A 26,204-nucleotide genomic window follows, 5' to 3' on the forward strand; every position below is an offset into this window, starting at 1 on the left:
CGCCGCGCTCCCTCCGACCGCTGAGTGGCGGCGGCGCCATCACGTGTGGGCGGCCGGGCCGGGCTGAGCCGAGCCGGGCTGGGCAGGGCAGGGCAGGGCTGTGCCGAGCCGTGCCGGGACTGGGCAGCCCCGGGCGCAGCGGTGCGACATGTCCCACCAGACCGGCATCCAAGGTACTGCCCCCCCTCCTTCCCTCGGGGCGCGCTGCCCGGCACCGCCTTTGTCCGCTGCGGGCAGGGGGAGCCCCGCTGCCGGCTTCAGGCACCTCCGTCCCGCCGCAGCCCCGGGGCTGCCGGAGCTTTTCGGGCAGCCGGTGTGTGCAGCACTGCCAGCACCGCCAGTCCCTGCCGGCCGGTGGTGGGGAGAAGCCGTGAGCAGCTGCAGGGAGCCGGGAGCCCAGCGGCAGGGCAGCCCAGTGAGCCCCTGCTACGGGAGGCCAAGAAAAAGCTGGAAATGCACAGGAAAGCCTCTTTCCCCCTCTGTTTCCAGGCCTCGGGGGCTGCGAGGAGCAATCGTGTCCCGGTGTTACCCCCCCCACCCCGGCGCAGGGTTGCTGCAGGGGGCACGGTGGCGCGGTGCGGGGGCTGTGTTGTTGAGATTTGCTCGCGGTCTGTTTGCCCGGTGAGCACCGCGCTGCACTTTGTCTGCGCTCCCGCATTTATTGCTGAAGGTGACTTTTGTCCCGGCCGCAGCGGCTCCGAGCTGCGCCTCTAAGCCCTTTGTTGCCTCTTGGCTACGTTCGTTCAGCAGCCTTTAACCTCTCCTCAGCCCCTTCCCCTCTACGCCGGTGTTTGCTCTTCTTAAGTTTGTCACCTTCTCAGGCTCGAGGTGCTTCTGAAACAGCTTATTTTATTTATTATTTTTTCTTCCAGGCTGGAGAAGCTGTTACAGTGGCTCTTCATTCCCTTGCTTTTTTCCTCTTGCTGTCATCTTGCTGGGGGAGCAGCAGAATACCCTGTTGCTTACCGCAGGGACTGCTAATCCTCTTCTGCAGCTCACCTTCATTTCTCGGGCAGCCTTTTGTCCTCCGAGGGGATCTGCAAGGAGCTCGGCTGCGTTCCTGCACCGATCCTGCCTCGGCAGGCCGGGATGCAGGGCAGCCTGCTAGGTAGGGCTGCTTTCTGTGGGAAGGCTTCTGCAGCCGGCAGGGGAACAGCGTTTGTGGTGCCACTGCTGGGTGGCAGCAACCAGCCTGGTGCAGCTCCTAAACAGCTGCAAGGCTGTGTGCTTTGCTGGAAGCAGGAGTGAAGTAATGGGGACAGTGATACATACCAGGCAAATGCTGAAAGGACTGGGCTTTCAAACAGGGTGATAAATAAGTAGTATAGAAGTCAGGGTGCATTGAGCTGTAGGGAAACTTGCCAGAATATGTTCAAGTCTTCCAAGTTATTTTAAAAATAATTTTTGTGAAATAAACCTAATTGGATTTTAATATTGCATGCTGCAGGTAAGTCACGTTGAAAGTGCAGCAGAGTAAATGCAAGGAGTTGACGTGCGTATGTTTACAGGCTGTTTTATACCATCCTTTGAAGCCTTTAACTGTTTTTTGTAATGGACTATTCAAATATTGAATAGTTTATTTAATATGAATTTGCTCATTGAAGAAAGAAATATATACCAGCTTGTCTGTCTTAGTTTTGTATGTTGCATCTTTATAAAAATCTTGTCGAGGACAGTGCCTAGGCAGCAGTTAATTTCCATTGCTGGATGATAGGACAGGATACGTAGAACTTGTATATATCCAGAGTTTCTTCCCAAATATATAGTAAAGCATTTCTGCTACTGAAATATAACTTCACTAATAGAAGCAGTAGTGCATATGGAGAAAATGGATGTGTTTATCATTATGAATGCTTTTCAGAAAATAAATTCAAATTAAACTGTAAGCTGGTCAGTGAGATACCAAGACCAAATCGTAACTGAGGTTTGTGTTATGCAGAGATTTAGGTAGAAATGATATCATTCTGTTGTGAATTTTAAAACCTTGCATTTGTGGCAGGGGAAGGGTGTATCTCACTGATAGTGAGATTGTTCCTTGATAGCTGGTGTCTCATCTCAAAAAATTACTTCAGGAGCTGTTAGTTATGGTATAAGTGCGAGGGACTAGTCTATCTTGTTTGGTTGTGTAGGCTTGATGTAAGAGGACAGAGAACAAAAGATCATAGATGAGAAGAGGACAAAAAAAATCCCAGTGGAACTGGGAGGTCTAGAAAGTGGTGTAATATTTGTGTACTGAGTGGAAGTGTTGGGAAAGGCAGAGATGATCAGAAAAACAGATCACAGTGAGGGTCTGCACTGATGAGTGGGGAAATGCTGAGATGAAGGTGGGGCTGGACTAGCCCAATGCAGTTCAGTCTGCTTAAGTGCAAAGGCTCCCTGTCCTTCCCCCAGCCTGTTTTGGAATTGCAGAACGGACCCAGGCATTGCATAGATGGACATGAATTTTAAATATTTTGAATATGGGCAGTAACATAGCCAGATGCCATCTGTTCCTTCGGCCTCAACGTCACTGAATAATCCTTTTTATGCTTCCTGGTTTGTTGTTTGTCTTGCTGGTGCTATCCTCTGTGCTTTGGGATTACTTAAAGGACCAGCTTGCAATGAATGTTCTTCAATAAATGCTGTACAGCCCTCTGTCTGGGGTATAATTAAACTGATTTGCACTCAGATTATTAAGCAGAGCAGTTGAGATTACTGTGATTGTAACAGGACTCGATCACAGCTCTTCCATGTGCTTACAGAAGCAACTGTCATGTTTGTGTTGTGTCAATGTGAATTACAGAAATTTATTTTTAGCTACTTCTTTTGTAAATTAATTGTAAACCTATCCTACTGTGATAGGTCAGAATTTGAAAAAGTGCTATCAAGATTGATACAAGTTAATATGAAAGGTGAGCAAAGAGCGGCAGCCTTCCCCAGTACTTTTCAGGGGGGTTGTGGTGGTTTTACCCAGCTGGGCAGCAGAGCTCCACCACTCCCCCCCTCCTCAAAGGGAAGGAGGGAGAAAATATGATGGAAAGGGCTCAAGGGTTGAGATAAGGACAGGGAGATCACTCAGCAGTTATCATCATGGGCAAAGCAGACTCAGCATAGGAAGATCAATGTAATTTATTGTCAATTACTAAAGACTAGAGCAGTGAGAACTAAAAACACCTTCCCCCCCATCCACCCTCTTCTATGTACTCCCCCTGAGCAGCACAGGGGAACAGGGAATGGGGGCTGTGGTCAGTCCCTACGCTTCGTCTCCACCTCTCTGTCACGGTCCCTCTCTGCCCCTGCTCCCCATGGGGTCCTTCCCGAACTGAGCTTGTTGGGGCTGCCCACGGGCAGCAGCTCTTCGAGCACTGCTCCTACACGGCTCCGTACCATGGGGTCCATCCCCCAGGAGCAAACTGCTCCAGCACGGGTGCCCCATGGGCGGCAGCTCCCCCCAGACCCCTGCTCCTGCGTGGGCTCCTCTCCACGGGCTGCAGCTCCGGCCCGGGGCCTGCTCCTGCGGGGGCTCTCCATGGGCCGCAGCTTCCTCCAAGCCACATCCACCTCCTCCACCGGGGGCTCCTCCACCCATGGGGGGGCTGCAGCGTGGAGATCTGCTCCATGTGGGACCCATGGGCTGCAGGGGGACAGCCTGCTCCACCAGGGGCCTCTCCACAGGCCGCAGGGGAACTGCTGCTGCCTGCCTGGAGCACCTCCTGCCCTCCTGCTGCACTGCCCTGGGGGGCTGCAGGGCTGCTTCTCACTCCTCACTGTCCCAGCTGCACAGCAGGATTATTTTCCCTTTCTGAAATCTGCTGTCCCAGAGGCCCAACCAGCATCACTCACTGGCTTGGCTCTGGCCAGCAGTGGGTCCCTTTGGAGCTGGCTGAAACTGGCCCTTATCTAACATGGAGCAGCTTCCGGACTCTTCTCACAGGGGCCATCCTTGTAGCCCTCTGCTGCCAAACCCAGTTCAGAGGTGTCCTCAGGAAGGCAGGTGTTTTTGACAGACAAGCTCTAAGTTTTTCCTGGCAGGCATAAAGTTATGTCTGAACGTTTGTACTAAGCCTGCAGACTTCATGAAGCTATAGTAATTTGAGTTGCATTGTGTTTTGATTGTGTTGCTGTGTGACCTGCGAAACCTGAGAGCAGTGATGTGATGTCACCTTTAATTTTCACAATGTTGAAAATGATACAGTGTGTGAGTAAGCAGGGCTGTTCTGCGGATGTTTATAATGTTGTCTGTCACCCTTCTGTGGCATGCTGTGGCTGGAACGTGATTTGACGTGGAGCGTAGGGGGGAACATCACTCTTGTGTTCCTCTTCCAGTCCAACTTTGTAGTGAAGGGCCAGGTATATGCTTTTCCAAAGTTGTTTTTACGTTCATGAGTATTCTTCATTCTAGAAAAGTAAAATGTGTTAATTTGGTTACTTTTATTTTCTCTTTTTCAGCTAGTGGAAATGTCAAAGACGTCTTTGTTGGAGCCAGAAATGGAAAATACAGGCTTTTAAAAATAGTCATTGACAATGGTTAGTCAAATTTTAATATTTTTCTCTGACTTTTAAGATATTTTCCTAGTTGTTTTAGTGACCTACGTATAGAATTGTTAAAAAACAGAACTCTACAAAACTTAATGTTACCAAGGTCTTTCCTATCCTGAGGGTAGGATTTAAGTTTTGGCAATGCTGAGGTTTTCAGTATGATGCTACTGTATTTTTGCACTAGAGCTTTTCTTCAAATTGTCATTTTACGTTTTACCAAGAACTGTTGCATGTGTTGGATGGAAGTACATCAAATACCCACCTCATTACCTCGAGGTGTTTTTGGTTGTTCCAAAGTTCATTCATTTATAGTACACTGAAAAACCTGTTGGTTGGAGAAAGGTACATGTGTACATAAATACACGTACACACTTTTATTGTTAGGTAAGTAACCTGCTGTTATCTTCTTTGTGTTTGCTTTTCTTAGGAGGTTTTCCACCATGTAACACCGCTTCTCTCAAGGAAGCAGCAATAATATTATAGGCAGGTCACTGTCGTAAAAAGTCTCACCCACACAGGTTAGCAAACACGGGCATACTGTTGAATTTGGTTTTATTATTAGGCAAGGTAAAACAATGTGCTGTTATGTAGATGGTACTCCCTATTTATGGATTTCATTTTGTATTAAAAAGTATCTTCCTTTTCTTGTCTTAATGTTCTCCTTTATTCGTATGTACCTGCGTGTATATTTGTGTGAAAATATATGCATGTGTATATATGTTATATATATATATATATATGTTACATATGTGCATTTTTGTCTGTATGTGGAACCAGAATCCAGTCTCTAATGCTATTTTCCACAGTTCAAAAAGAAACTTCTAATGCTCCCAGAGGAGGGACAGTTGCATCACCTGTCTGCAGGATCTTTCAGCAACTGTCCTTAGCGAATAGATAATACTCAAATTGAGTTCTGCTAATTTGAGCGAGTAAGAGAACAGGCTTACTGCTATACAACATAATTGCTGTGGGTTTTTTATTATTATTTTTTCCTATCTTAAATTCAAATGACTATAAAACCACCTAGAGCTATGAATTGGCAAATACATTCTGGATGTTCTGGTTGTCTAGGTATATGACTTCAGCTGCTTTGCATCTAGTTCAGAGAAGTGCCAAATACTCTCTTGCTCTGAGCTGTTAATGCTCTGTGCCTTGGAAAGTTACTGTGGGAGAGTGGCTTGTTTGGAAAGTTTTGCATTAGAGGCATTTGAATATTGCTGTACTTTCGTTTGAGCTATCAGAGATTCAGTCCTGGACTCTCAAAAGATACTTTGCATACCAGCTAATATAATAGTCCTCAAACCATTGTGGGAACCATTCAAGTAAGGTGCTTCTCTTTTGGCTGCTGGGGCTGCTATTTGTTGGGAAGCTAATAAACGTTTTGAAAGATACTGTAGTAATATTTTTCATTTGGAAAAACTGAGACGTGATTTATAAATAAGAGAGAAATCTTGTTGCTATAGCTGTTCATGTAATTAAATCTCATCTGAAGTATTCTATACAGACTTAAGCCAATTATACATAATAAACAACTTTAGTCATTTAAAGACTGTTCATTTAAAGACATGTTCATTCCCAACTCTTCACTATACAGCTAACTGTCTTTTTACAATAAGTACAAACACTAGTGTGGTACAGCAAGTAAGAGCATCAATAATGCTAATTTTAAAAATTAAAAACTTACTCTCATCTTATTTCTACTTATTTCAATTTAAAAATAAGATAACTAGCAAAAGACAGTTTTTATTTCTTTTCAGTGCACATTATGCTAAAAACAGCATCAGTCTTATGTCACGTGGTATGCATTCACAGCTTGTGCAGGAATTCACCTGCTTTCACATCGCGTGTTCTTGATTTCCATTGTTGTGAACATGATTATAAACAAAGCATTTGATTAACTGTTTATTATAATAGCTAATTCTGAAAAAAACAAAATTAACTATATTGTTGCTAACATGTAGTTTTGGTTATTGGTTATAGAGCAGCTTGTTCTGGGATCCTCTAGGCGGCCAGTTGGATCATGGGAAAAGGATTATGACTCCTTTGTTCTTCCCCTTCTTGAAGACAAGCAACCCTGTTATATATTATACAGATTAGATTCTCAGAATGCTCAAGGATATGAATGGATCTTCATTGCATGGTCACCTGATCACTCTCCTGTAAGTAGCAGTCATTGGAGGCTTCGCGTTGTTAATGGCTTTTCTACAGTGTCTTTTGATCCAAATCCTAGATGAGAAGGATTTTGAGAGTAAAGCATTCCCTAGCTTTCCCCTCACTTTCTGAGAAGATAGCCATGGAAACATTTCTCATGAACCTGATTGTGGGTCCAGATGGAGTACAGCTGATCCAATTTATTTCTAGCTTAATTGGAGGAAACAAAACACATGTTTTTGTACTGTTTGTTTGTCTTATCTTTCCATCAGTGTTTCATGAAAATTCAAGGAAGAATATAAGACAGAAATCTCAATTGGTGTCATCATAGGTAGAAAGACTATAGTTCGAGCTCAAGCTCTTTGTTCTATTTGGCTTGCTGGCCGACTGGTTGGCACTTGTGGATCTGTGGCCCACCACAGAATGTACTCTTTATTTGGTGATCAGTTAGAGAGCATGGGAGGAAACTGAAGTTGGAGTTTCTCGGAGAAACTAGGGTGTTATGTGCAGGTTCAGGGAATGTGAAACAAGGGAGGACAAAGTAAAGGTACTACTAGATTCCTGCACTATTTCCAATAGCAGTTAGAAAGGAGTTGGAGACCAAAGGGTAAACTGCATAGAAGAGATTGGGTGGAAGAGGTAAGGGTGATGTGATGGCATGATGTTGAGATATGGTGGGGAAGATGGGACTGTTGGGAGAATATGTGAGTATGTTGGACACAAATTGATAGGGAGCACCAATAGATCATTTGCCTCCAGAAAAATTCATTTTTGCATTCTGTAGTTGAACTAAGCCACTACCAAATCAAAAGAAGGTAGAGCTACCAAAAGATGGTAGAGCTGGTGGGTTATTTGCAGTTAGCTCTTTCTGTATCTATTGGGTCCTTTAGTACACAGACCAGCAAAAAAACCAGCAAACACACAACTAAATCATTGTGTGTTTGTTTCCCCATTTAAAATTAGTAAGGATTGTGCTCTGTTTCTTGTTTTATGTTTTTATTGTTGTTGTTATTTTAAATTTTATTTTATTTTTTAAAGGTAGTAATCTAAAGTTGCAATTTAGTTTTGGAATTACTTTAATAATAACGCATATTAAAATGTCTCATTCTGCACTTGAGAATTTAATAGCATACGTTAATATCATGCTCTAGAGCTCATTCTGTGATTCTGTTTGTTATTAAGAAGTACAACTTCAAACCTCATTTTCAACTCTTAAAGTAGTTGTTCAAGAAGGGTGTTTGTTAATGGATTTGGTACCCCAAAATGCTAGATTCTCAGTGTACACTAAAGAGGAAAAAAATATTTAAAAAAAAAAAACAAAACAACACTGTTTTCTGATATACTAGGTTCGTCAAAAAATGTTGTATGCAGCAACCCGGGCAACACTCAAGAAAGAATTTGGAGGTGGTCATATTAAGGACGAAGTATTTGGAACAGTGGAGGTATGTTCTTCCCTTTAATGTCAATACATTATTCTAAGGAATAGTTGGAATAGCTGCTGGTTTTACGGGTAAAAATTTGTGGTGGTTCTGTTCTTTCCTGATGAAGGAGAAAGAAGGTTAAAAGCTATGTGTATTACTCCAGTGTTAAAATGTAATTGCTCTCGTTTGAAAAAGTAATTAACTTTATTTAACAACTTCAGGCTAAGATGTCCTTGCTTTGAACGAATGTTAAAACTAAATAAACTAGGACTAACAGGAGAATCCTTTAATTTCAGTGCATGAATGTGGATCCTCAAAACGCCATAACATCCAAAACTTTCAGGCCAATTGTTTGCAAAAGTCATTCTGGATGTATGGGTCTGAATCAGAGGTGGGCTAGAACAGCTATCTGTAAGACTCAAGCATCTGAAAACAAATGTTTGTCTTAAACCGAGGATATGAAGCTGTCAGTTCGTTAAAATTTGACTGTGAAATGTTACTTGAGTCCATGTCTGCCATTTATGGAAAGAGTTTTAGTAGCTAATGATTTGTTCAGTGAAAATACTAATAGTTGGGCGTTCAGTATGGTAAGATAATTGGAAGGTACATGTATGAAGTCTGACAAACTTCCAAGGAATGTTGAAAAGCCTGCAAGTGTTGCGCATGTAAGGGAATCTGAGGCTATTGCATTACCGTGGTTTCCTTAGGACACAAGTCTAAGCTGATTGTGATGTCTGCCAGTTTGCCAATATTAAGTGTTGACTTCTTGATCCATTGCCATTTGTAAACAAACACAAGTTGGATTTTTCAGAGACACGGAGTTTCTATAGCTATCATGAAAACTGATCATTAGCTAGAGATCAGTTATTGCTTCCTTTTTCCTTCTTCAGCAAAGACAGTGAGCTCAGCAGTTACATTCTGTTGGGCCAAGAACTTGATTATAAAGTCACATCCTGCCCTCTTCTGAGTGATAACCTTAATTGTTTAAGCACAACAATACTTGTCTCTGGTATCAGCATCTTTGGAGGGGGAAAGAACTGACACAGAGAATTAATAACTTACCCAAAGTGGTCATCAGAATTTATCAGTTCTGTGAATTTCCGTCCTAAACAGTTGGCAGTGTTATGTCCTGAGGTAGTATTCCTGTTTCCATTTTTTTTTTTTCAGGTAGAAAATTATCAATCAGCCACTGGTCTGAGCATGCAGGTTTTGTAACAAAATGTGCTTTTTTTTTTTTTTGTAAGAATTGTGGCAGTTCTGTGATGTTCAGTCCAAGAAAGCTGAATAAATTCATACATACCCCAGTCTTCATTAAGACTAATTTTTGAATTAGCAAGGTAATTAGGGGGTAATTGTGGAAATTCTGCACACAGTACAACTGGGTACAGAGCAGCCCAGCGGATCCTGCTGTTCAGGAAGCCAAGTTCAATTTGCAAATGCATGTACACTTGCAGTCTGTTCAAATAAAATGAACATAACTGTATGGGAAATAACTGCTTATTTATGCTGCATAGACTGTCTTGAAGAAAGCCTTTATTATCAAAAAATGAAGAATACTGATATTGTGCTTTCAGGATGATGTTTCGCTGAATGGATATAAAAAGTACTTGATATCACAGGCTGCCCCTGCGCCTCTGACTGCAGCAGAAGAGGAGCTTCGACAAATTAAGATTAACGAGGTACCTACAGTGTCTTTGGGCACATTTGGGGTGTTGGGTTCAGAGTTCCTAACATATTGTTAGGACCATATTGTTAGGAATAAGTCTTTCTGGGGTAAAAAGGGCAGAACAGAAAGTTTTCAGAAAGCTTATGCAGATGAGAATCCAAATTTCTCCCTCTGAGTTGAGGTTGCAGGATGATGATGGCTGGAGACAGCGCAGTGTGATCTTGCTGAGTTGGCAAGGTCTAGTGTCTGGGTCAGAGGCTGAGGAGGCTTAGTGGTTACAGCTTTTTTCCTTAGGTTGCTTTAAACATCAGTGGATGTGCTTTATTGTGAGGGGGGCTGAGCACTGGCTGGTCTGGGTGTCCCTGCTTGGGTGGCGGGTGTTGGAGAAAGGGACTTCTAGAGACCTAGCCTCAACCATTCTGTGATTGCCAAGGTGCATTTCACATGGTGGCAGAAATGGTAGAGAAGATGCAAAATAGCAACTGTTGCAGTGAGTAATCCCAAAGAATGGTTCAGCCTCCTTTATCCCTGGATGAAGCTTCCCCTCCTGAGCTGCCAGAACCAGTTTACTTGTCTTTATTTTGACTTACTTCCTATCAGTCTTAAAGTTCAAAAAACACCAAAACCAGAAATCCAAAGCAAGTAGCTAGGCCTTTTAAAAGACTGATCTGTTTTTGCTACAAAAGCCTTATAGAAAGATTTCCAGCAAATGCCTTTAACCAAATAATTTGATGATTGTTGGTTAGCTGGTGACTGATGCGTTTCAGAGGATTCTTTTCTCACATTTTTCCATGACTCAATCTCTTGTTTGTGTTCAGACATGTATTAATAAGCCTTGTGCTGATCTTATTAGTTCTTTAGGCATATATTTTACAGCCACCGGGAAATCTGTTTTGCTTTCCAGCTGGATGCCAGCAAACCATCATGTTAAACGCAGCTCTTTATGTTCTCTAGTATTTGCACTCTCTAGCATGCTTTTGCTGCAACTGTGTTGTTTATTAACAATTATTTTTGTGACTGGCATCTTTTGTCATTTTCTATCTTTATTTTTGATTAATTCAATGCAGAAATGCTCTCATCATCACTAAACACTGTACTTTACCTCGTGAGCTTTTAAAAAAAAAAAAGAAAGTGTAAAACTTACATGTATGTGGTGTCAATGATCACTTACTCTTGGTATTAGTATCGTCTTCCATGCCCTGTGTGCGTCATGTTTAACAGCTGATTCATGCAGGCTAATACTTTATGTGCTCTAATGAAACTTCAGGAGCAATAGCTGTACTTCTCAGAGATGAATAAACTGCAAATTGCTGCCACTTTGGCTTTATTTGAAGCATCCTGCAGTAGGTTAACTTGTGTCATTTGTATCTTTGTTGTTTCTGCCACTGAAGCAGCATTCCATTAACTTTCCTTCTTTATCTTCAGCAAACTAAAAGCTTTCTGATATTAAAAATAAAAAAATGAGGTTTGCACATTTATATTCTTTTGTAATTACCCCAAGAAGTATTTCACTGAATTACTTATTTAGTTAATTACTTCTTACTTAGTAATACTTACTTATTACTATTCAGACGTTACTTACCTAGCCTACTGTCAAGACCCTAAGTGAGCAAGAGCAGGAATCTGAGGAGGGTGTAAGAGCAGGGTAAGAGGCTATAATAATTCCTCTGAGTACTCACCCATTGCCTCAGCCTTTGCAGGTAGGGATCTTTCTGAGCAGAACGTGATGTTTTACTATGTAATTGGTTTTTAATTTTTTTTCATCCATCATCTAGTCTTGTCATTCTTCTGAATCCATGTAAAGCTTTGTTGGCCACAGATCCCGTGGCAGTGTATCCCACAGCTTGACAAAGTATTGTGTGAAGAACTGCAGTTTGCTATCTACCAGCTGATTCTGATACCCCTACAGACTGCATAGGGAAGGCAGAGAAAAGTTTTTTATCGTTCTTTTCTTCCCCCATTCCCCAGTATATCCACAAGACCTCCGTATTTCTAATCAGTTATCTCTTCTGGGCAGAGGAGTCCTAATCCATGTCCTTGTTCCTCCTAAAGAAGACATTCCATACTTTTGATCCTTTTGCTTTTCTCTGCAGTTTTTCCAGTTCTTCTATAAAATTTATGAAAAGGAGGGATGGGGAAGGCAGAACTGCATGTGGTATTCAAGATGCGGGCGTGTTACTGGTATCTACAGTGCGTAATGAGTTGTTCTGTCCTGTTCCCTCCTCTTACTAACAATTCATAACATTTCATTTGTGGATGGGTGGTTAGTGGTGGGTTTTTATTATTATTATTTTGTTACTGTTGATGTTTTTTTTTTTTTGCCAAAGCTGGTCACTGAGCTGACATTTTCAGAGAAATATTTTGTGTGACCTGCATGGTATTGCTCCTGAAGGGTAGTAGCTAGCTCAACCCCATGTACGAGTAGAAGAGAGGTCATTTTTCCTTCCACATACGTTGTTTTACATTTATTCACATCAAATTTCATCTGCCATATCACCCTCTCAGCAGTCGTCATGAACAAATCTTGCAGTGTGATTTAATTATTTTTTTAAGTGGCTTGGGTGTTTTGTTTTAGTGGGCTGAAATATGTTGCAGTGTAGACAAGTAGATTTAAATCCTTTCCATAGATCGGGATGCTGGGCTACTCTCTTCATATTACTGTCCCGAGACTTCAATGTCTTTGTCTTTTATGTTTTTTAATACGTTTTATTACATTTTGTTCTGTAATGCCAATCTTATAAGGTTTATTAGTTGGGCTTTTATGCAGATATATTTTGCAAATATTTGTCATATAATCTTGTTAATAACTTTATTAGTTTTATACAGAAGTAAGCTCCTCCATTTCTTTTTGTTTCTTCCTTCTTTGTTAATGATAAACTGTCCTTTAAAATACGAAGCATAATTTAGTATTGTCTCAAGTGTCTTTGTGTTTAATTGTTTTAATTCTTGTTGCATATTTCATTATCTATTTTTAATTAAAGCTGAGCAGCTGTAAGACGTTAGATCTAAAACCCATACTTTTCCATTTTGTGTGCTTTTCTGTCTGTTTTTTTGCTGCCTCTTTAGCAACGTTAACTGCATTTGTAAAATTACAAAGGAAAGTTGGGACATTCAAAAGCTAATACTTGGACAAGTTTAGACTTGGAAAGACTGTAAGCCAGGGCTCATTTTCTGAGAAACTGTACATGAACGTTAAAATACACCACATAAATTCTTGAGAAGCGGCTTTAAAGCAACTGTCTTTTTATCTCAGATAGTTTGTGACTAACATAGCCAGATCACAAGTGATTATCTAGGTTGCAGTTACCATCAAATTTTATATTTTGTGTTACACCTAGAAGTCAAGGATTGAGACTTCGTTGCTTGTTTTTTGTTTCCTTTCTTTTTGGTGTAGGATTTTGGGAGAAGGATGCTAAACAGGAAGGGAGGGACGATGCTTTGTTTTTTCCTTCAAGAAGATTAGTTTCTCCAATAAGACATAACTTTTCTCTCTTCCTCCCAGAATGTTGAAAAATTATATTTCTGTGTTTTGATCTAAAAGTGTTCAAGATACAGCAAAGTTTACAAACAACATTGTCAGTTCAAAAGCATAGCATATGAAAATCAAACTCCTGGCCTACTGTATCTTTGTACCAGAATGTAACTTGGAGCTTCCTTGAAATTTGGTCAGTTTTTTTTCTCTTGTGATTCTGTGGGTTTTACAAAGCTAACATGAATTTTTTTTAAGGTAAGTAAGCAAAACGTAATCATAAAATGAAAATATGCAATTCTTTTCCGGAAGTGGATGATGGTTCAGTGTGGCTTATTCTCAGAATAGCTACTCCTAACTCTGTGTGTTGCCATATGCGATGCATCATCAGTTACTGCATGAAACAAAATGCTTGCAGAAGTTTCTGCTTACATTTCAGTTGACTTGTGTTCCAGGTACAAACGGATGTTGGTGTAGATACCAAGCATCAAACACTGCAAGGAGTAGCATTCCCCATTGCTAAAGAAGCTATTCACGCTTTGGAGAAATTGAAAAATAAGCAACTCAATTATGTGCAACTGGCAAGTATAAAATACTTTAAATATTTTAAATAGTGAGTACTACATAGCCTGTGTATTGAACAATATATGTTGATACTGATGTATTACCATTCTGTAATATTTTTTTTTCAATCCTATCATATTCTCTGGTTTCCTTTCTGTGTATTAACTATATGCATTTTTCTTTTGTTAACAGCAAATTGATATGAAAAATGAAACTATTGTTTTGGCTAACACACTTCATACTGAACTGAAGGACTTGCCAAAAAGAATTCCAAAGGACGCTGCACGTTACCACTTTTTCCTCTATAAGCACGCCCATGAAGGAGACTATTTGGAATCCATAGGTATGAGAAAATTTTCCAGTGTAAACTCGCATTGGTTTGTTTCAAATAGTTTAATAATCTTGAGGCAGAGAGAAAGATGCAGGAATCTGACCGCTTAATGCAATCATAAAATTCAAGGTCATTTGGTTGTGAAACTGACTTCTGAAGAGTCACTGTGTTTAGAAACTAGAGAATTATCCCTTCTGATTATGAACATGCGTAAATCAGTTGCCATGTGAAAAAACAAAGATGCCCCCTCTTTTGAAATTAAATACTTGCTGGAGCAAAACATCCTAAACTGTTCGGGACATTTTCCCTTTCAGACTACACAATTACTCTGCAATGTCTTTCTGCTGTAAATGATTCTATGATACAGGTTTTGATACGGTTTATTTTTGTTCTGATATTTTTTTCCTGCAGTTTTCATCTACTCCATGCCAGGATACACCTGTAGCATAAGAGAACGAATGCTATATTCTAGTTGTAAAAGTCCGCTTTTAGAAATTGTAGAAAGACAATTGTGGATGCCAATAATTAGAAAGGTAAGTACACTGGGTATACTGGTATTTTTTTCCATCCCTCAGTTCCCTTCTTAATATTCTTAACCATAATTATCTCTGCCACTACTTTCTGTAAACAATGAAAAGTTCTGCATAGTTATTAAAGATCTGCATAAGAACTTGTCCTGAACAAGAAATACTTGTTGATTTAGCTTCAGGGCTTTTGTCTGGTTCGTAATTTCTACACTTTCATAGATTTAATAAACTTATTCTTCTGCATCAACAGTGTCTGAGAGTACTTTGAAGGACTATTTACAAGTAACATGATTTCTTACTCAAAGGCCTGTTATTCTTTGGACCACAGCACATTGTTGTTGAACATTAAATTCCTTTAAGGCCAAGGTTATATAATGATTTTCAAACCAAAAAATCAAGCAGCAGTTCTGGAACTTAAACTGCATTTTAGGAATCCTTGATGGGGCAAACAAGGACGTGTGAGTAAGCTGATCTTTCCACTTTGTAAAGACAACAACACAACAAGTGACAACAAGGGTTTCTCACTTCCAGAGCAGAGGCCACGGTAGTGGTCCATTTGTTGTGAAATATATGACTGATGGTTACATTCTTAATGCTTGTGCTGTAAATTTAGAAGGATTTTGAGGCTTGGTTTCAGTGGGGTTTTTGTCTACCTGAAAAAAAACTAGTAGACTTGTCACTAGCCATTTTTATCGTGTTGATGTAACTTAAGTAGATTATCAGCACATGTATTTATACATTGCTATTTCTCAGAAATGTCTTTAGATGAGACATGTACCAAGGGACTCTTGAAAGTCCTGCAGACCTCTTTGTGAAGCATGTACTTGTAACAGCAATACAGTGGCTGACAAGTCCATCAAGTGCTACGGTTGGCAGGCCATGAAGTGTTCAATGCTCAGCAGGACAGGGCCAAAGCATTTGTCTGAACTCTAAATTCATGCAATTAAAAACTGGGCTTTGGCTTCAGAACAGTGTTTTCTTTCAGGTTTATATTCCTACATTTAAAACAAAACAAACTCTGTTAATTAAATTTATTTTGGCTTTTCCCTGGCATGAATACTTGCTGAGTTGCAGTAATCCACGAGTTGTATAAGCTGTTTATACAACTTCTCCTGCACTCTAGGAGACAGCTATATATATACGCATTGCTTTTACAAGGTTAATTTTTTTCACTAGAAAGTGTCTGAAAACTTTAATTCTTACAATGTGAAGATTACACTGGAACAATGAAAAGTTTCTACTTTTGAGGAGAGGATAAACAAAGGAAATTTTCTGAAAGATCACATGCTGCTTTATTAAGGAAGTTTCTTACGGAGGACTAATAAACACTTGTTTCCACATGGAGTGTGTACTCCTAGTTATTGCTGTGTATGCAGTGCTAAAGCTTGGAGCAGGAGGAGTTTTGGGATATGTAGTTGTGCTTATATTTAAGGAAGAACTGATTAAATCAAAATGCACTTGCATCAAAACTGCTAAGAGTATAGTTGATTCTCAGAAGGACTATCCAGGATTTCTGAGGTGATTAGGCACAAGTTGAGAACATTTCATGTAAGACTCTGAACATTATTGTACATACTGGTTTTAATACAGTAGTCGGAGCTTCAGCAAAATTTCTAAATGTTATTAAATGTATAAGGTGAGTATAAGTAATATTATAAGCTGCTTTTTTTTTTTCTTCCAGATTGAAATTGATAATGGTGATGAGTTAACTGGTGACTTTCTTTATGAAGAGGTTCATCCAAAACAACACGCACACAAACAAAGTTTTGCTAAACCAAAAGGTCCTGCAGGGAAGAGGGGAATACGAAGACTGATCAGAGGTCCAGCAGAGACTGAAACATCTAGTGATTAGAAACTGTCGTTTGCATTAATTATAGGGTATTACAATTTTTAAAAAAAATCTGACTTTTGCTAATGAACTGAAATCATTCCATCCATAGATGCTAGGGGGAAAAAAACTCTTTTTACTCTCCCCTCTTCTGACCTCGATGCTTCCCATATTGTTACATGATTATATTTGTTGACCATATTTTATGACATGTGGAAGAGTTGATTATTTTAAAGGTAGAGGAAGAAAAATAAGCTAGTATCCTTTTATTTTAAATTAGAATTCATTATTTAATAGCAATACATGTGATCATTCACAGACAAGACTATTAAGCCCATATTTTCTGTGGGTAAGTAGCAGCTGTATGCCTAGATAACAAACCTGTATCCATATGAGTAGCCTCTTGAAACCTGTAAGACTTCACCTGTGTGAAGAGCTGAAGCACTATCTAGCACTGTCCCAGATAAATCATTATTCTTTCTGGTAGCTCTCATGGGCAATAACAGAGCAGAAGATTTTTTTGTTTTTGATGTGATGGGTTGTTGGTGTTTTTTTTTTTTTGTTTTTTTTTTTAAGTAGAACAGATTAATTAAAATCTGTTATCTGTCAATTAATGATGAGTACTTGCTCAGGAGTAGCAGATTTTTTTTAATTTTTTTTTCCTGCACAAAAGTGTGGTCATTTCAAACTCATGACCAGCTTAGTGGAATTGTCTCTTAAGGTAATCTAGCATAAAACCACTACAGCTTTTCCAGACTTCTATACCACTCATAAGACTTATATATTAAGTACTGAATGACCAAGTTAAATGTGATTAAAAGTGCATCAGTCAGTATACTCAGTAGATTACGGAGCTGCTTTCAAAGTGATATGAGTAAAGTTTCTAATAAATGATTGATAATCTATCTGTGCACTTGGATCTAAAACTGTGCAAGTTCATTAAAAATGGAAATAGATTTACTTTGTTTCATAATGATGATTTATTCTTGAGAGCCTAGTGCTCTTCCATTATCAACTGCAACTTTAAAGGTATTCTGAAAATTACTTTTCCTAAATGTTTGAACTTTAATAGTAAGTTAAATCTTAAACAAAATCCAACTGGGTCTTGAAAAACTGCTGGCAGCACCTGAGTAGGATTTTGTGGCGTTTGTTTGTTTTCTGCTTCCCTTCTAAATTCTAAAATTAGCCAGAAGAGTCTTAAACTTGATTGAACCATGAATTATCTATTTAGTAGGAAGAGGAAAGATAGATTTTAACAAGGAGATTAAAGAATAAATAGATTTGGAAATCAAGTATTGGATGAACTTAAATATTTAAAATTGTGTAATGAGACAAATTCTAAAGGATAGATTATATTCCCCAGTGGGGACTTGCTTTTTAGTATCTTTTATGTGAGCTTTGAGCTTTTGATTTTTTTTTTTTATTGTTGTTATTATTTTTAGAGCTACATGGGAGCTGCGAGTCTTGGTTCACCGCATATTATCTTAGGTGCTGGTTGTATACATTGTATAGCTGAATCATGTGTTTACCTGGTGGAGGATAGCTCAGTTTAACATAGTTCTGTAGGGAAATAAGGCTGACACTACTAGTTCCTGATAAAATTTGTTTTATCTTATGTATTACGTCATTTGGAGATACTAGCTTGTTACTGAGATTGCACTATGTAATGTGAAGGTTGCAATAGTTGCTGGTTTTACTGTGTTGTTTATATGCAGTAGGAATCTGACACCTCAGCTTTTTTCATTTAATCTTATACACTACATCACTCCAATTCAATAGCTCCCGATCCTCAGATAATCTCCTGCTTGCCCTTAGCTGCTGTGTTCTTTCTTCTGCCTCTTGCCTTTACTGTCTAGGGCAATGAGCTGGTCCTCGGGACGTTTCTGGTGTGTACTACTGGTGAGACAAGTGTCATGGCTTTTAAACATGGTTAGTGTGTATGCAGCACATACACTATAACTAGCTTTTTTTTTTTAATTTGAAGTCTGAATCATTTCAGCACTTTTTTTTTTAAAGGTAAACATTTGACTTGTAGCAGTTGAAAATTACTGCAAGAGGGCTTTTTGTTTGAATTTAATATTCCTGCCCATGTGTCAACCATGCCACGAGTGCACATTTTTTTTTTTTACACTCATTTGAGCCAGTAAAGAAGTTCAGCTTTTTAATATGAACTGTTTTAAATAATGAACAGTTTGACCAGTTGTGGTTATATGCATGTTTTGTTTCTGTTGTTGCTGTTGTTTTTGCTCTTGTTGTTTTCCTTCTTTTTTTTTTTTTTTTCCTTCTAATCCTGCTCTAGGTAGATGAGGATAGAAAGTAGAAAGCTTAATCTGGAGGATGGCCAGAGCTGGTTAAGTGATTATGTGAGGGAGTTTACAATGAGCTGCTGTGGAGTTCAGCCCAAACCAGACATTTAAGTTATTTTACTTTAAAATATTTCATGTGGGTGTATGAACCCTCAACCAGCCAGCAAAGTAATGTCCTGGTTCCCTCTCACTTTTTCCCTAAAAGAGAAAGCCTGCTCTAACAGACACTTCTCTTTAAATTGCACGAAGTCTTGCACTGCCAGCTGCCTCTTCAGGCCTCTTGTAGCTATTCTCCTGACACAGCAATAAGAAGCTTTTCTGATCTTTTTGTAAGATCTATCATGTTTACATCTGTGTAGTTGCCTCCCATAACACTACTACTGTTAAGACATGTTCAGAGCCAGCACACTACGAGGGCATTAAAAAGAAGTTATTTCTTAAACTGTCTCTGGTAATTTAATAATTGAAAGTGTCCATTTAAAACTATTGTTGGCCTTCATAAAGCCCAAAAGCAATGCAGCTGCTTGCATTTACATCACAAGCTATTTAATTGCTGTAAATTAACATGACATATAATTATTTTTGAAGTGTCTGTGTTGCAAAGTAGGGACAATTTGGTCTTACAAATCTCCTGTGAGGGGGTTATGAAACTAGCCAAGGTAATAATTGGTCTGTTAGTTGAATAAATGCATTGATAAAGGAAACTTTTGATTTATGCTGTCTATGTATTCAATGAAAACCACCTTCAGATGCTAAAAGTAACTTTATCTATTTTGTAATCTACTTTATAAATAAAGATTGATGCTTTAGTTCAGTGTTGTCTGAATAATTTCATAGTCTCCCTTTAACAAAGATACATATTTTATCATCATGGTGTATAACAGGCGAAAAAAGGAAGTGACTGCAGGATAAGAACAGAGGTGGGCAGGAACCAAGTTTCTGATTCTTGCTACTGAAGAAGAATCCTTATATGCTCTGTTATACAGCTACTTTCTTGTTATTTTATGGAAGCCTTCATAGCAGGCTCCAAGTATGTTTAACACCTGAGGCTTTTTATGCTTTCAACAACAAACTGCTTCAGAAAACTTTCTTTTAAAATGCTGAAGTAGTTGATTAGTAATCTAATAGTTCAAGCCGCTGTTATTTGCTCAGCATGAGGTATTAAAATTAAATGCTCAAATGGTGATGTTTCATAAATGTTTCTCTAAACTGCCAAGAACTAGTCTGCTTGTAGTCTTCCTAAAGAACACTTAGTGGTTTGGCTTGTCTTTTAAATGTCCTGCCAACACATCGCCACAGGGAAAAGGGATGATAGGGCAGTTTGGCAGGTGGAAGGAGGAAATTTGTGGATGTTTTGAACTAGAGTTTAAGAGTAATTTTAATGCAAAATGCTGTACAAAAAGATAGTTCCTAGAAGAGGCATGGGTAAGAGAGGAAGGAGGTATGCTGTATGTGAGCATGAATATCACAGACAACTTGAACAAAAGCCACTTTATTTGCTTTATGTTCAGTGGGTGTTTAATACAACTCTCCACTAGCCATCTTGAATACAAAGGTGCAGCAATTCTTAACGTTTCAGCAAGAATATGAAATACTACAGCTGACAAAAAGAAATATCCAGCTACTAGCAGCTATACCAAGTTTTTTCTCACCTCCAGCTCCATCATTCCTTTATTCACCAAGAACATGAACGACCAATTTACTGACTTCTGTCACAGAAACCTTTAGTATAGTAATTAATGTAAAGGATGCAGCCTAGGATAGTTTAATGCTTTTTGCAGGGAATAAATAAAGCAGAAGTCAGCTACTATTAGCCCATCATTGGCTATGGGTGCTGGGTTTAGTATCTGCAGATCTTAAAAAAACAAAAAAACTTGGGGGATAGGGAAGGTCCCCTCTCCTTGCAACTTGTGAATAATAGAAAAACAGATAAGCTAGCTACATTCACTTAACACATACCTTTATTCCTCACGGGGATATTCCTCACTGTGAAAAGAGCTCAATTTTTATAATTTATTTTTTTAACTGAAATTGTTGCAAACATGCTTCATTTTCAGTGAGCGAGGAGAACTGTCAGCAAAACTTAGATGCTAACAGGCAGGCAGCCCAAAGAGGCAGCTCACAGGTGCACTATGATGTAAGAACATTAACTCACACACCTGTGATAACAATGCTCCTTGTGCCTAGAACATCACATCTGGTACATGAACAAAATTGTTCTACAATACCAGCAGCGAATAGCACTCATCAGGGAGATGACAAACCAACTTCAGAGCAACAATACAGATGTATTTGAGCTCCAGGGAACAATAAAATGCAGAAATTATCTAGAAGAAAGCCTTCAAGTAACAGCTGGAATAGTTATTTTAAGAATGACTTAAATGCATTTTATTCTCATTCCAGTTTATAGCAGGGTGTTTTTTTTTCCCCCTTCACTATCCCTGGTCCAAAGCTGTACAGCTTTATTCCATGCAGTGAGGTTACCATAATGCTATTATCAGAAACAGAAGCAACATAGAATGCACGTTGTTTCCAAGACTAAAGGTTTTAAGAGCTGGAATAAGCATTTACAGTCATAATGCAGTTTTTATTTATGTTAAACAGCTTTTAATGTTTATACTCAATAAAACTAGAAATGGTTTAAGTGGATTCTGTTTTCTAGGTTAATCTGTCATTCTGAAAGGGAAATAAAGAATAACTTAATAACCAGAGTTCTAATGTTATAAAAACAAGTGCTAGAAATCATATACCTTCTACAACGATATGTGCCCCTAAATACGGTCAGATTCTTTTCTGTTTAATTTTTTTCCATAATCATAGATCTTAGTTTAGCTGTATGCCAAACTGTTTTCCTATCCCTAAGCTGTCAAGAAAATTTTGAAGAACAAGAAGAGGTTTATATGAAACTAACCTTTTTCACTTACAAAGGTAGTCCAAAGTATCTAGAATCTCAATAAAAGTAGAATGAAGTCTTCTTTGATCTGTTGATCTTTCTGCTTTTGAAAGCTTTCAATGCCTTTAAATGTATATTTTTAATATTTACTTATATTTATGTATATAAGAGCTTAATTATTTAGCTAAGGAGAGGGCAGAATTGATTCTAACAACATTATATTGGTCTCTTTTAACAAAATAAACCATCTGTATTTGCAATATCTCATATAGAATCTTATTCTAAAACATAAAATATTAATTGTGAGTCTTCCTATGAACAAAGATTAAACCGTTTGTCATCACACTGAGTTCAGCAAAAGAAAGCTATACATTGTTTTGCATTTCTATTAGTGTAATTGTTTTACTTATAAAACCTTGAAACCTAGAAGATAGCAACATTTATTTGAATAAAAAAAATCCTGAGAAAACTTTTTTCAAAAAGTGACATTCACAAACGTTACCAGTCTATTCTCACACTAATATGAACTCTCAAGCTAAAATGCTAAGCAAGAAGTTGGTTTTAAATGGGTACTACTGTTGTGTCTTTCCAAGAAGACAGTGTTAAGTACCAACTGTAACTATGAAATGTTTTTCTCTTCAGTGGAAAAAGGTCTAGTAGATCACTCAAGAAAGCGATTTGCAGAAAGACATCCTAACCTGCAACTGTCCCACGTGTTTGCCAAGGACATACTTGAAAATCAAAAGACATTTCCATTTCATAATCTATTTGTTTAAAAAGCTGTGTAGATGATGTACCAGCACTAAAACTTAATACAAAAAATAAAAAAATAAAAATCTGTTGAAGGTCCAGTGACTAAGGATATGTGGAAATGCTGCTCAGTTAAAAAACAGCACAATGGTGACAAGCCAACAGCACACCTTATACGCAGGCCAGAAAGTTCTGGAAAGCAGAAAAGCTGATAACGTCGCACTATGTGCTGATAGAAGTCTGCGTTTGTTACTAGTCTCTATTGTTTAGAAAACGTGTATCAGAAGAAACATACATCAAGCTTTTATCTCTTGTAGATGTTGCTGGACCTGCAAAAGAACAGAGAGAAGTACAAATAACTGACACTAACTACAAAAAAGGCTAAAAATAAGCCTTCAATCTGAAAAGCTACATACCGTCTTACTGTTTGGCCTCCTGTTTTTCTTCTCGTTCAGACACTGATCAGCAATTGAATACATTTTATGAACTGAAGTTGCATCCCAGTCATGCATCTTTGCATCAATATAATCCTCAATAGTTGCTTCCTCATCCTCAATTTCATCTTTGATACCTAACTGCAAGAGAGTTTGAAGCAATGAACAGATAACATGGTAAGCATCTGAAGATCATATATTCCACAGTAGCAATTTGAAAACTTGCTTTTCAGGGCTCTGCACTTATTTTTGCAACCACGTTTCTAGACAAAGAATAATGGCAGTGGTTTGGCTGCATAATTATCCATCAATATTTTCAGAAACAACTTATGAGACTATAGTGTGTGATAGAAGTGTACAGTACGTTTATCTCTGAGTTAACACAATTGCATAGTAAGTTCCTTTTAGCTGCGTCATACAACTTTAATATTCAAGGCTCAATTAACAATTCAAGGCTTAGCAGTTTCTTATCAGGCTGCTTCTCTTGAAAAAGTAACAAAGTACCCGTGTTTACTTACTAACCCACAAGTAGGCAAGCATAAGAACAAGTAACTTTTCTTTTTTATCAAGTTCGTAAGGCCTCATTCTGGAGATTAATGCCTTCCTCCACCAGTTGGTCACTGGCTGCTATGTCTACTCTAAGGAAACTTCTACATCAGTTGACAAGGAAAAACCAGACAATGTCATCTACCTGGACTTGTGTAAGGCCTTTGATATGGTCCCACGTGACACCCTGATCTCCAAATTAGAAAAATATGAAGGATGGACCATCATTCAGTGGATAAGGAGTTGGCTCGAAGGCCACACTCAGAGAGTGGTGGTCAGTGGCTCTATGTCCAGATGGAGGCTGGTGACAAGTGGTGTCCCTCAGGGGTCTGTCCTGGCACTGGTACAGTTTAATATCTTTATCAATGACATGGACAGTGGGATTGAGTGCACCCTCAGCAGGTTTGCAGATGACACCAAGCTGCATGGTGCAGTCAATACACCAGAAGGAAGGGATGCCATCCAGGGGGAGCTGGATAAATTTGTGAAGTGGACCCACGTGAACCTGATGAGGTTCAACACAGCCAAGTGCAAGGTGCTGCACCTGGGTCAGGGCAATCCCAGACAGACAGGAGCACAGACTGGGAGAAGAACTCATTGAGAGCAGCCCTACAGAGAATGACTTGAGGGTTCTGGTGGACTAAAAGCTTGACATGAGCCAGCAGTGCACCGTTGCAGCCCAGAAGGCCAACTGCATCCTGGGCTGCATCAATCAAGGCAGATGATTGTCCTCTGCTCTGCCCTTGTGAGGCCCCACTTGCAGTCCTGCATCCAGGCCTGGAGCCCTCAGCCCACAAAGGCCGTGCACCTCTTAGAATGGCATCACAGGGCTGGCCACAGAGTTGACCAGAGGGCTGGAGCACCTCTCCCACAAAGACAGGGAGTTGGGGATGTTCAGTCCAAAGAAAAGGCTCTGGGGTGACCTCAGTGCAGCTTTTAAATACTTAAATACTTCAAGGGCACTTAAAAAAAAAAAAAAAAAAAAAAAAAAGATGGAGAGCAATTTTTTCTCAGGCAGACAATGATGGGACAAGGGGAATGGTTTTAAACTAAAAGAAGGGAGATTTAGAATTTAGATATTAGGAGGAAATTCTTCACTGAGTGGGTGGTGAGGCACTGGCAAAGGTTGCCCAGAGAAGCTGTGGAAGCCCCATCCCTGGAGGTGTTCAAGGCCAGGTAGAACAAGGCCCTGGGCAACCTGCTCTAGGGGAAGGTGTCCCTGACCAGGGCAGGGGGGCTGGAACTGGATGATCTTTAAGGTCCCTTCCAACCCAAGCCATTCTATGATTCTAGTCTGAAATCAATTTTAAAATCTGATGGTTTTAGTCCCAAACTTTCCAGCCTCAATGCACTTGGACTACATTATCAGCAATCACGAATACTGTCTGAGGAATACCACAGAGAAGTCAGTGAACAGAGGCAGGCCTTCTGCTGTCCCCTAAGGGTGAGTCTGAAACTGCTGACATTCAACCACCCTAAAATTTTCAAAGCTAGGGATGTCACGTTGTCTTACACTGACCATTCTCTTTATGCTTCCTAAAATATGTTACAATGATAAAAACATTCCAATCATAATCTAAAATGGAATAAAAAGTATGATTTATCTTGTGAAAAATCCCACTTTAAATAAATAAATAAGGCTTAGGATTGCATTTGACACAGCGTTGAGTTCTCCAAGGTCATCACAGAGTTCAACAGGATAAGTATTACACTACTCCAGAAGATATGGATTAGAGAAAATATTCTATTAATAGTACACAGGTATTCCTAAAGCTGTGTTAGAAGTGATCTGATATTGAATAGTATGGAACAAAACCAAACCAAAAGTCATTTCTATTTCATACTAAGTAAATAATTAAGTTTTACATTAGAGCTATACCAGGAAAATCTTGGATTAAGTAGTTTGAAAAAAAAAAAATGAACCAAAATGAAAAAGAGCAAGTTAATAAGATTTTTAATTCAAAAAAGAGTAAGTTTGGAGACATAGTTCCCAAATTAGCAGACAATTTCTGCTTAAACATTAAAAAGCAAAACACCCCAGAATAGCTCTTCAATTCCCAACTTCCCTAGGGTTAAAAACAAAGTATTTGCAAATTCTTAGTGAAGTTGAAGAGGACGAAAAATGATACAGGAATGGTAAGAAACAAAGAACCAATGGAGATGAATGCTTTAAGATGCTCTAGGGAAAGATGAACTACCAGGTTATCTGGGTAAAACTGGATTACATGTATGTTCATAAAGCAGAATGGTGTGTGTGTATATGTGTATATATACATATATATATATATGTGTGTATATATATATACACACACACACACACACACACACGTATACGTATGTATGTGTGTATATATCAATAAGAAACAATATCAAAACAAAGAAAGCATCAGATTTGGAAGGGGATGACCCTGGGGACGGGGCAGTTATCTACCAGCCAAGAGAGAAAAGTTTCTGCCTCACTTCTAAAACACACATTGATACAATAGCTCTTATCATAACTGCATCTCCTGCTGACTAATTTGATTGTCTAATAACCTGTTAACTGACTACGATTTCACATGATGTGATCCTGGAGGGAGAGAGGGAGAAAGCAAAAAGAGAAATACCAGTAACTGTGGCTCCCGGTTTTCATCTACTGGTGGAAGACCCGTTATTATTTCTAATAAGACCTAAGAGAAAAAAAAATAAAAGTCAGAAGAGAAGAAACATACAACAACCCTTAGCATATATACCATTTGAGAAGAGGAGCATAATCCTCAGTCTTTCAAACAAATGTTCACAGAATCTGTATTTGTCCAAA

At 39.1% G+C, this 26,204-nt stretch overlaps 2 protein-coding genes across 4 annotated transcripts in view; one reads left to right on the plus strand and one right to left on the minus strand.

Moving 5' to 3' along the window:
- On the plus strand, positions 1 to 19,595 carry TWF1 (twinfilin actin binding protein 1). Of its 2 annotated transcripts, none has more exons than XM_068669381.1 (9): positions 1 to 173; positions 4,429 to 4,506; positions 6,499 to 6,677; positions 8,016 to 8,111; positions 9,665 to 9,769; positions 13,681 to 13,806; positions 13,982 to 14,132; positions 14,532 to 14,653; positions 16,329 to 19,595. In XM_068669381.1, exons 1-9 carry the CDS (start codon positions 149 to 151, stop codon positions 16,497 to 16,499), a joined length of 1,053 nt encoding a protein of 350 aa, XP_068525482.1. In that variant the 5' UTR covers positions 1 to 148; the 3' UTR covers positions 16,500 to 19,595. The 2 variants fall into 2 exon arrangements, with proteins under 2 accessions (XP_068525482.1, XP_068525483.1); XM_068669382.1 differs by lacking the exon at positions 1 to 173 and adding an exon at positions 4,946 to 5,036 and having other exon boundaries at positions 4,484 to 4,506.
- Positions 18,704 to 26,204, minus strand: part of IRAK4 (interleukin 1 receptor associated kinase 4) — a 16,972-nt gene continuing 9,471 nt past the window's right edge. For both annotated transcript variants that reach the window (XM_068669380.1, XM_068669379.1), the window contains exons 9-11: positions 26,011 to 26,073; positions 22,841 to 22,999; positions 18,704 to 22,753 (exon numbers count right to left, since the gene is read on the minus strand). In XM_068669380.1, coding sequence (XP_068525481.1) covers positions 22,721 to 22,753; positions 22,841 to 22,999; positions 26,011 to 26,073 — 255 coding nt within the window. In that variant the 3' untranslated portion in view covers positions 18,704 to 22,720. The remainder of the gene's footprint in view (positions 22,754 to 22,840; positions 23,000 to 26,010; positions 26,074 to 26,204) is intronic.

Source organism: Anas acuta, chromosome 1 (genome assembly GCF_963932015.1).
Source record: "Anas acuta chromosome 1, bAnaAcu1.1, whole genome shotgun sequence".
In the NCBI taxonomy this organism is placed as follows: Eukaryota; Metazoa; Chordata; class Aves; order Anseriformes; family Anatidae; genus Anas; species Anas acuta.